This window comes from Nomascus leucogenys, chromosome 17 (assembly GCF_006542625.1).
Source record: "Nomascus leucogenys isolate Asia chromosome 17, Asia_NLE_v1, whole genome shotgun sequence".
Classification (NCBI taxonomy): domain Eukaryota; kingdom Metazoa; phylum Chordata; class Mammalia; order Primates; family Hylobatidae; genus Nomascus; species Nomascus leucogenys.
Window position 1 is genome coordinate 17,706,168 of NC_044397.1, and position 11,089 is coordinate 17,717,256.

Below are 11,089 nucleotides of genomic sequence, written 5' to 3' on the forward strand. Positions count from 1 at the left end.
AATTTAAAATTTTCTAGTAATTACATTAAAAAGTAAAAGAAACAGGTAAAATGAATTTTATTTACCATGTTATCCAAAATATTGTCATTTCAACATGTAATCAGTATAAAAGCTGAGATATTTTACATTTTTTTCATACCAAGTGTTCAAAATCAGTGCGTATTTCACCCTTATGGCATAACCTACTTGGGAAAAGTCACATTTCAAGCACTCAATAGGCACATTGAGCTACCAGATTGTGCAACGCACGTAGCAGAGTTAGATACTCAGGACCTTAGAAGCAGGTGCTGCGCCAACCTGGACTCGATAGGCCACATTGCCCACAGTGATAGAGGGGACCCTCTTCTTCCATGTAGAAATCCATTTTCAGTCTGAGCATCTCAAGAAACATCCAAGTATGAAAAGTGACGATATCTATTGTGTAAGACCTGCTCTGGCACTTGGGCCAACATCTTTAATTGAGAAATGTACAATTCCTGAGGACTTTCATTTCTTAAAATAATTATCTCCTCCAGACCGCACCCATTTCTTCTTTAGTCCCTTCTGGAGAACCCTCCTAATTCATGTCTAGGTGCAGGACTGTAGCAAGCTTCATCTTGCTTTGAGCAGGAACATACTATGCCCCACCCCAGGCATTTCTTAGCCAAAGATGTAGCCAGTATATATTCTCGTGACACAAGCCGGCTGCTTTATTTGCAGGAATGTGCTAACCTATTAGAGGCAGCTGTGGTTCATTTGCTATGCGAGAATATAGTCTTTAGATCTTCATACAGTAATAGCTATGTCATTAGCTCCTTTACTTATTTCTGCATAATCTCTTTACATGGTTTCTTGGCCAAAGAACGAAAGTGTGTGAGGCCAGGCATCATGCTGTTAGTGGGTAATTAGTCCCACTCAGATTCACATCGACTCCAGATCCTTACCTTAAAGACAGCATGACTAGTAATATGTGTATAACTCTCCTTATTAAATATCTAAAACAGTAAGGCTTAGGATAAACTAAACATCATTCATTTCCTCCCCAGATCCCATGGATTTTGCCTCATTTCTTGCAGAGGGATGCAGATATCTAACGATAATTTTATGTGGGATTTTTTTCCATGAAAGTAAGAGGAGAACATAATTATAATGTTTCATTAAAAAATGTATCATCTCCTAGGCATATTGCAAGGACTATTAGTCATTCTGCTGCGAATTAGGAAAGGTACTGTATAATTGCAAAATTACATTAATATCATCAATAGAGTCAAAATAACATTTCATAGAATATTCAAGTTGAAAGTACCCTACAGAACATCTAATTTCCCAGACTTGCTTGAAGATAAGAATCTTTTAGAATATTTAATAATACAAAATCGGTGGCTTATCCAAGACCCACTGAATCAGAATATTGGGGAAAGGGTCTAGGAAGCTGTGTTAGTAAGCAAGAACACTTCAGCTTATTGGTATCATCAGAAAAGTTAAGGGAACACTGAACTTTGTTTTACAGATGAAGGGCCTGGAGCCCAGAGAGGTCAATGGACTGGATCACATTCACATACCTACTGTACATCAGATGGGAATTGACTACCTCTCCTGAATCTAGTCTAGGAACTTCCCCAAAACCAGACTACTGCATTAGGGTTCAACAAAATAGAACTGAAACCCATCATTGTCTTCTGTCTATAAAGAAAGAAGGAAATAGTAATTTTTTCAAGGGATAGGTTTTTATATAACTTTTAATATAGTCTTCTAGACTCCACATGATTCAAGAAGGTGCATGAATAACTGATGACATGCAGCGCACACACACACACACACACACACACACCCCTACTCCATTTCTGCTTTATCATGGACTCGAAAGAGACCATTTTTAGTGATTAAACTAGTCTTTTTCTTAATCCTTTAAATATTCCATGTGCATTAATTATCACTCTTTTGGATTCTCTTTTAGAGTCAACCATCAAGTCTATATCCATTTACTTCGAATAACTAAATTCTTCCTTTATCTTTTGTTCTACTTTGAGGAACGCAGGGCTATTCTTCAACAAGTAACTCGTTTTTAAAATTTAAGCAAGGCAAAAATGCTGTCAATATTTATCCTCTGCTGCAGAAAAAGTAGATGAAAATCCAACAAGAAATGGCTTTCCAATGTCAAAATGTTGATTTTACCACCTTCTTATAATTTTCTTTATTTCTGCAGATTGTCCGAAGCCTCCAAACATTCCCATGATCATGTTAGGGGTTTCCCTGGCTATTCTTCTTATCGGGGTTGTCCTACTGTGCATCTGGAAGCTACTGGTGTCATTTCATGATCGTAAAGAAGTTGCCAAATTTGAAGCAGAACGATCAAAAGCCAAGTGGCAAACGGTATGTGGAAACTTAGGGTTACTCCTTGTCTAGGGGAGAAAGAGGCTGGTGGAAGAGATTGAGGGGCTCAGCTTCCTTCTGCTCCGAGAGTTCAAATGTCACATTTTTTCTCTCCCACTCTCGCCATGACCCCAACAGCTTTGATTTCTGTTCTGCTTCAGGGGCAAACGTCCAGATGACCCTCATAGCATATATTTGTCTTAGTGCGGTGGGGATTTCCACCACGATGAAGAGTGTCATGAGGCTCCTGAGACAGCTGCTTAGGGACATTGGGGAAGTATATTTTTACCCAGTGCTTCCTCACCACTAGGAGTATCCCTCAGGCTCCATTTGATAAAGCACGGGTGCTGTATCTAAACAGTTCCATAACTTGGTTATGTTATAATGAATGGAATAATGTTCATAAGTAGTATGATAATTCCTGCCAATTTCTTTGGAAATACTTGTTTCTGATATAATAGGTTACAAAGCAAATTTGAGATGATTTGTTAAATGCCACGCAGTTATTTTTTCTGAATAACATAAATTTTAAACAGAGACCTGAAAAAAACCCCCAAAGTATTAACCTTTAAATACATAAACTCAATAGAAATAATTTAAGTGCCTTCTCTTCACAAGAGGCAATCAGAAGGCAGGACTATAGCTTTCTGTGTTTCTTTTCCACAGGAGAGATAATTACATTTCTAGAGACCCATAGAAACAATTCCATAGTTTTAATTTCATCTCTCTATCTCTAATGGTGTGTCCAGGTATCTAACAGCAATTATCTTACATTGCTGATTCTAACAACGATATCACTGGAGCAAATACGGCAGACACAATGCTCCTTTGGATTTGTCTGCCCAAATAATTCGATGTTAACAATTTTTATAGCAATGCCTTCAATTCCTAAAGCAAATGGAATTTTCCATTTTTGATAAATTTATCTTGATAAGGGATGTTTCTGTTGTATGCGGTTATTCTAAATTAATGATAATATATGGTACAGGACAATGAACACTGAAAACTTTTATCTACTTTATCTTCCCATTAAAAATGCATTTAGATACAACAGCCAAATGCAATGTATGGATCTTGTTTGGATCATGATTTGAACAGTCCACCTGTAAAAATACATTTTTAAAACAACTGGAAAAAGGCTGGGCATGGTGGCTCACACCTGTAATCTTAGAACTTTGGGAGGCCAAGACAGGAGGATTGGTTGAGCTCAGGAGTTCGAGTTGGGCAACATGGCAAAACCCCATCCCTACAAAAAGAAATACAAAAATTAGCCAGGCATGGTGGTTCACACCTGTAGTCCCAGCTACTTGGGAGGCTAAGGCAGGAGGATCACTTGAGCTAGGAGGTCAAGGCTGCAGTGAGCCATGATCATGCCATTGCATTCCAGCCTAAGTGACAGAGTGAGCTCCAGTCTCCAAAATAAATAATAAATAAATACATAAAAAGACTGAAAAAAGATTAATACATGCTGGGTATTAGAATGATAGCAAATAAGTATGGTTAATTTGATTAGGTATGATAATGCCATGGTGACATTGCTAGAAAATATCCATATTTTTTAGAGATGCATACTGAAGGAGTGAAAGGAAATGAAAGCTGGGGTTCGCTTTGAAATAATTCAACCAAGAGAGTGGGATGGAGGGATAGTTGAAGCAGGTGTGGGAGAATTGTGATAACTGTTGAATCTGAGTGATGGGTCTTTGGAGGTTGGTTATATAGCTTTCCTCTTTTTGAGAATGTGTGTATTTTCCATAATTAAGCAAAATTCCTCAGGAGAAGATATAATTTACTCATCCCTAACAATGTAAAAGGTAAACAGATAGGTTAGCTTGGTGACTTAGAACGCAGTACTAATGAGCCCAAAGTTGTAGGACAGTTCACTTCACCTGACCCCTGACCACAGATGTTATTTTTGACTTTCATCAACTCTCCAACAAACGCCTTGCCATGGTTAAAAGGGCAACCAGGTAAAAGAATATGGTTAAGTTGCCACAAAGGACAATAGCAGCAAGCCCCATGATATAATCCTGGTATTTCCATTTTGAAGAGCTAAACTGAGGCTCAGAGAAGTTAAGGGACTTCCCTAACTTTTGGTGCATGGTTAAGCTGAAGCCTAATTGTTCATTGTTCTTCTAAGCACAGGCTTCGGTTGACCCTCCTAGAAATAATAAGCAGGTGTTCCACAAACACGCACTTGGGCAATTATGTGATGTATATCTACTAACCAGCACATTTCAATGTTCTCATACAGAGGCATAAATACTGACAAGTGGTTAATATCTTTAAAATAACATTTTAATTAACAGCTAATTTCCACAAAAACATGAATTGTTCTCCCTCAGGATGTAGAACATGACTGAAATTCAAATGCTGAATTTTTGCCGTTTCTTCATCTAACATGCGACCGGAACACGCATTAAACAGAAAAAAAAGCATAAATGTAAAATATTATTCCCTTATTAAATTGAGTTTCTTTGAATAACAAATGTTTGATGTTCCTGACTAGATAATGACTGGGTAGTAATTATTCACTTGGATGCAAAAAAGGTTTAACTCAAATAATTCAGTTTAAATTTCACTAACATCCTACTGGAAAAAAATGTCACTCACTGCACACATTTAGGGGTCTTCAATTTAACTGAGTTTTTTCCCTAAAACTTTTTCTTCTTGAAGAAGTGAATTTGACTGGTCTTTGAAACCCAGTGCCCTCCAGGGACGATAGGGACAATAGGACTGCACTGGACTCATAAAGTGACAGGGCTTAAGACAGAAAGGTCTTCACTCCTACCTCCTAAAACATTTCAGAGCAGCTGTAAAGAAAAGTTATCTTTTTTATTATGCTTTAAAAAATAATGCCCACCCCCACATATTCTTTATGAAAACACAAATGAAGCATATTTAAATTCATCTTTGATTAGAATTTTTTTTCTAGATGACAAGTCATTAACTTGAGCAAAAAAATGTTCAGCCTGACATTTCTTGCAGTCATGGATTGATTTTGTACTGTGGTAAGCAAATCAGGTCTGCATTTAGCAGTTGGGTGATCATTAAGGAAGCTGTGGGTCATGACAGAGTTTTCCTATTACCACTTTTTCAATCTTGAAAAATGTGTCATTGCATTTGCAGAATCCGCAGCCTAAATTAGCACTCCCAGACACCTGGGAGAATCAGCCTGGTCACCCCAGATGGTTAGGGGAACACTGACCTTTTCTGAGCAGTGGATTGCACACTCACCTGAAATAGAGCAGGACTCAAGCCTACATTTCTGCTGGAAAGTCTGTGTAGAGAGGTTACAATCAGCAGAGCACTAGAGGAGGCAGTGTGGACATTTCCACACCTCCTCCTGGAACAAAACCCAATGTGAGTGCATTATCCTGACCTCTGATCTTCAGCTGAGGCCAGGAAATACCCTACTACACACAACAGCAATATGTACTTGCTCTTCGTCCACTTTTACACTTCCATCTTACCCTCTTACTCTAGTGAAGTCTGCTTTACCCATCACTCCCTATAAGCAATGTCTTGGCCCTGAACCAGTTTTGCAAGGGACCCCCAAAATATTGCAAACCTGAATGAATGAAGTTGCTTTAAAATACAGAATGAAAACTCTGCCATCAAAATTAAACATTCAACTAAATATCTACTAAGTAACGTTGTGTTATCTTGTCAACTGCAATTCAAGTCACCTCCTCTATAATGCATATCAGTTATATTAAGTGTGGGATATGGGTGTATTGTAGTTTGTTTGACATGATATAGGGTGCACCTACAAACAAGTACCTGGTCCTACGGAGCTCTAAGCTGGCCCTGCTCAGAGCCTGTGTCCTCTTTCCAAGTGTCTTTTCTGTTCACGAAGGTGGGAGCTTCCTGGAGGAAGTGGGAAATCCCTCCAGGACAGGCTTACCCTGTCATTGCTGGCCTGAACCTCTTACTTTTTTCCGTCTTGTTTCTTCAATTGAGTCCCTCATTCTCCTGTAACCAATTAGATTCTAGTCTCAAATTTAATAGAATTCCATGCATGGTTTTTGTTTGCAAATGAGGCTCCATCTACATCTAAATTCACATCAGTCCGCCCTTTCCCTTCAAAATCTCAAATTCTTAAGGCAGCAGGACTAGATAAGATCTGGAGATCCCTCAGAATTAACCAGGCTGCTCTCAGGAATAGAAGCAATATACCAACTTAGCTTTCACTCATCATCCACCACGAGCCAAGGAACCTCTTTTCTGTTTGGCTTTATTATAGAAATAGCATATCTCTTTAAAGGCACACAGCAAAGGTAACATGTCACTTAGTCAGAGGTCAGGCCACTGGCTCTGGACAACATAGAAATGGATGCAGGTGTGATTCCCACTCACAATGAGGGCACTGAGGCCAATGAGTGGGAAAGACCAGGGAGTGTTTCCAGTTTTATTCAATTCTTTTGAGAGCTGAAAGAAATATACTGAGCAAGCAAAGACAATTAAGGTTTTTTTTCAAATCCATCCCTAGAAATTTCTACCATAGCTATAATTCATGGAATGAGGTGATCAAAGTATAAGATTTTAACTTAGAAGGTCAGAGGCGGTACCTGGATTCCATACATACTCAGTAATGGGCTTAGAAATGTTAAGTGTACCAAAGCCTTGGGGGAAAATATCTTAATAATCATCTCTAAAACCTAAAAGAAAAGGAAATTCCAAATGTGAAGAAAAGCTATAAATGGGGACTAATGAGAAGAGGCAGCATTTATGGAGCATTTGTATGTGCTACACACAGTGCTAAAATACTTTACCTGGATGAGGTAGGAACAGATAGGGACACCAAGGCTCAGGGTGGCGTCAGTACGGTCATGTGGTGGAGCTGGGTTTGGACCCAGACTGTTGCCATAGCCTGTGTGGTCAACCTTGGAAAGTGGGAAAGAAGAAACTGTACCTTACCCAGACACCTTCCTCCGGCCTGGAACAACTAGAGAGGCTTGATCCTTCTGGACCTTCTGGTCCTTTTGGCTACAGCACCACTGCTATTGGCACCTGGAGGCACATCTATAGCCCAAACAGCACAGCTGGGCTACCCAGGAGTCCCACACCCAACCATCCCACTGCCCCCAAGGCAAAGCCATTTTTCCTGGCCTGCCTTTGGACTGCAACTCTTTCATGACCCCAGGGTCCTCCATACCTGTCTCTTGTGGTTGTCCAGTGTTTTACATAGTAAGCAAAAGACAGCTGGTGTTTGGCTACCCACGGCAAGTGTTAGCTTTCCAGAGGATGGTTCCTCACTCCTCCCAAGCAACTACTTTCTCCCACTTCTGAGTTTTGATCTTATCTTAGCATGGTTATTTGTGCCCTTCTTTGATGCCTCTCATCAGTAACACGTTTGTTAAAGGCAGATACTGTGTCGTTCATTTTTGTATGTTCCTACCAGTTTCACTTTTCCTGTTTTTTACTTTTTTGGCTTTGATTTCACTTTTGGTTCATCTATCACTGTTCATGCCACTCATTCCATACATACTGAGTACCTGCTCTGGGCCAGGGACTCAGTGCTGGGAAAACAGCAGTGAGCACAACAGCTGAAGCCTTGTTCTCTATCCGTAAATTTGTACATTACCAAAAGAGGTAAGATTTTTAGAATATACATATGGGACTTGTTCTGTATGTTTAACAAAATGAAAATGTATAAATTACAAAACACTAAACGTATGAAATACCAAATTAATCAAAATTGTTCTAATGGTTTCCAAGACTGAGCTTGACTCTCCTCTTCCAATTTGCACTATATATTAAAGCAGTATAATAACAAAATGTATGTACTTTCACTTGAATCTTTTTTTTTTTTCAGGGAACCAATCCACTCTACAGAGGCTCCACAAGTACTTTTAAAAATGTAACTTATAAACACAGGGAAAAACAAAAGGTAGACCTTTCCACAGATGTCTAGAACTACTTTATGCATGAAAAAAGTCTGTTTCACTGATATGAAATGTTAATGCACTATTTAATTTTTTTCTCTTTGTTGCTTCAGAATGAGGTTGGTTTAAGATAATAATAGGACATTTGCAGATAAGTCATCCTCTACATGAAGGTGAGAGACTGTTGGCAGGTTCAAAATAATCAAGAAGAGAAATATCCTTAGCAAAGAGATGACTTTGGGGATCATTTGAGGAATACTAACTCTGTTGCATTAATGCTTCAAAAAATCTTCAAAATGATTCATGGGGGCCTGATTTACATTTGAAAAATGTTTGAAATTAGAATCTCATTTGTTTCAGGAATGCAGCTACCTGAGTTTTTTGTCTCAGCAAAGTCACAAAGCCCATATACTCACATTGTGTATCTATACTTGCCAATTAATTCTAAACTTGTAGGAAATATGCCCTCTCTTAAAGGAGAATTTTTTTTAAATCTCTGAGAAATGAGATTCTGAGTTTACTTCAGCTAAAAAGTTGCAATTCTTCTGAAGATCTCTCAAATATAAGGTTGAATGTTAAGTGTCAATAATTTTTGTGAATTTATACACACCTAAACGTTAAGTACACAAATATTTTGTTTTACAAATGAGGAATAAGTAATTTATAAATTAAGAAGTTACCTATAAAAATAAAAAGATAACAACCCTATCATATAGCTTATTTTCAAATTACCTGAAAAACAATATTCTACACTGTTTCCTTTTTGACCCTGAGTTTTCAAACTGTTACTTCTCCCATATTTCTCAATCCATTTCACTCAGTTGCACAGTCTTTTAAACCCTGTAATTGTCATACCAAAGTTTCTTTTTAAAAAAAAATTACTTTAAATGCTTTTATTCAAAGAGTGATCCAATAATATAAAAGGAACATGTGTTAAACACAATAAAATTTTAAATGGCTCTAAATCAAGCACATCAAGAGTTTACAAGTCTTAAAGGCTTTTTAATACATACTCTTTTCCCATCTATGTAACCCAACTTGCACATTTCAGCTGCTTGTGGTGAATATGCCTCATATATTTACTTTTAAGAGGTAAGATTTTACTTGCAAAATACATGTGCAAATTAGGGATCCATCAGTTGATAGAAGAGATGGACTCTAGAATATTATTTCTTGTGGTTATTACTCTTTTACAAAGCACTTTCATCTCACTTGATCCTCAAAAGGAAACTAAGTCTCAGAATGAGTAGAGCTGGGTTCAGAATCTAGCTCTTCTAACTCCAAGCCATCTCCTCTTTCCACTGCCTCTTTTGTCAGTGAAATAATAGTAAGATTGTGTTAGTTAAGCAATAACTGTCATTTGTTTGAAAATGTACGAGACTAAACAAATAGCATTTAAACTGCTGGCATATAGATGAGATAGGTACTTTTACGCAATGTTTATTACTTTTGATTAAATTGTAATGTGAAGTTTTTGCTAGGTGAATAGTTCATTATGCAGTGGAGGCTTCGTGGTTGTCCATTGAATTGTCACAGCAAAATCTATAAGTTTCTTCAATTCTACAAGATAGATCCATATACATTTGATCACTTGGAGACTCTTTTTTTGCTGGTTTCTAGATAACTCAGGTAAATCAGACCTTTATGGAGTACACGGCTAGGTGAAAGAATTACTGAACAAACACCTTGAAAATCCGAAGGGCTGATATACCCTTTATGTTCCTGACTGATGCACAGAACCTGGGGGAAATCTACAGCAATATAAAGGTTGCGATGCTGATAACACAACAGCAATCCTTTCCTCTACATGGACTTACTGTTGTATTTTTTTATTATTATTGGAATGGGATTTTAGAAAATAGAAGTTACCTTTGTGTGTGTTTTAGGGAAGGTAGAGAAGAATCTGCTCTTTCTCTGAATACTGTTTTGACCCCAGGCAGGACCTTGGAAAGGCCAAAACATTAACAGTAGTACTTCTGTTCACTGAAGAGTTATGTTACATGAAGATAAAACGGTTTCGTCGTGTTTATTATTGTATTTTGTGTTGATGTAAATAAACATGGTAATTTAAACAATGAACCTTAGATGGATGATAGTTTCTTTTATTTGCTTGGTACAAAACCCTCTTCTTGGATTTCTGGATTCCTCTGTCACCTGTTCTGACTGCCTTGATGGTCTTGGTCTGGGGCCAAGGAGAAGAGCAAAAGGAGGCAGCCACAGAAGGCAAGAGACAGCAGGGAGCGTGCCTGGACATCACCATTTTGTAAAGTCAAGTTCTTTAGGGTTAGTGCTATAAACTGAAATGTATCACCTTCCACTCCCAATAGCCCCTGTCCCCCCAAAATTCATGTACTGAAGTCTTAACCCCCAGTAGCTGAGACTGTAATTGTGCTTAAAAATAGAGCCTTTAAAGAGATAATTAAAGGCCCGGCATGATGGCTTATGCCTGTAATCCCAACACTTTGGGAGGCTGATGCAGGCAGATCACAAGGTCAGGAGTTCGAGACCAGCATGGCCAATATAGTGAAACCCTGTCTCTACTAAAAATACAAAAATTAGCCAGGTGCGGTGGCAGGCGCCTGTAGTCCCAGCTACTTGGGAGTCTGAAGCAGGAGAATCACTTGAACCCAGGAAGTAGAGGTTGCAGTGGGCTGAGACCACACCATTGCACTCCAGCCTGGGTGACAGAGTGAGACTCCATCTCAAAAAAAATAAATAAATAAACAAATAAAAAAAAGAGAGAGAAATAATTAAAATAAGGTGATGGAGTTGGGCCCTGGTCCAGTATGACTGGTGTCCTTATAAGAAGAGGAGATTAGGACACAGACATAAGGAAAACCATGTGAAGATAC

The 11,089-nt window shown here is 38.3% G+C and overlaps 1 protein-coding gene across 7 annotated transcripts in view; it reads left to right on the forward strand.

Annotated features, from left to right (window-relative positions):
• Positions 1 to 10,316, forward strand: part of ITGB6 (integrin subunit beta 6) — a 95,361-nt gene extending 85,045 nt beyond the window's left edge. For all 7 annotated transcript variants that reach the window (XM_012496495.2, XM_012496493.2, XM_030795797.1 and 4 more), the window contains 2 exons: positions 2,186 to 2,352; positions 8,168 to 10,316. In XM_012496495.2, coding sequence (XP_012351949.2) covers positions 2,186 to 2,352; positions 8,168 to 8,266 — 266 coding nt within the window. In that variant the 3' untranslated portion in view covers positions 8,267 to 10,316. The remainder of the gene's footprint in view (positions 1 to 2,185; positions 2,353 to 8,167) is intronic.
• The last annotated feature ends 773 nt before the right edge of the window (positions 10,317 to 11,089 follow it).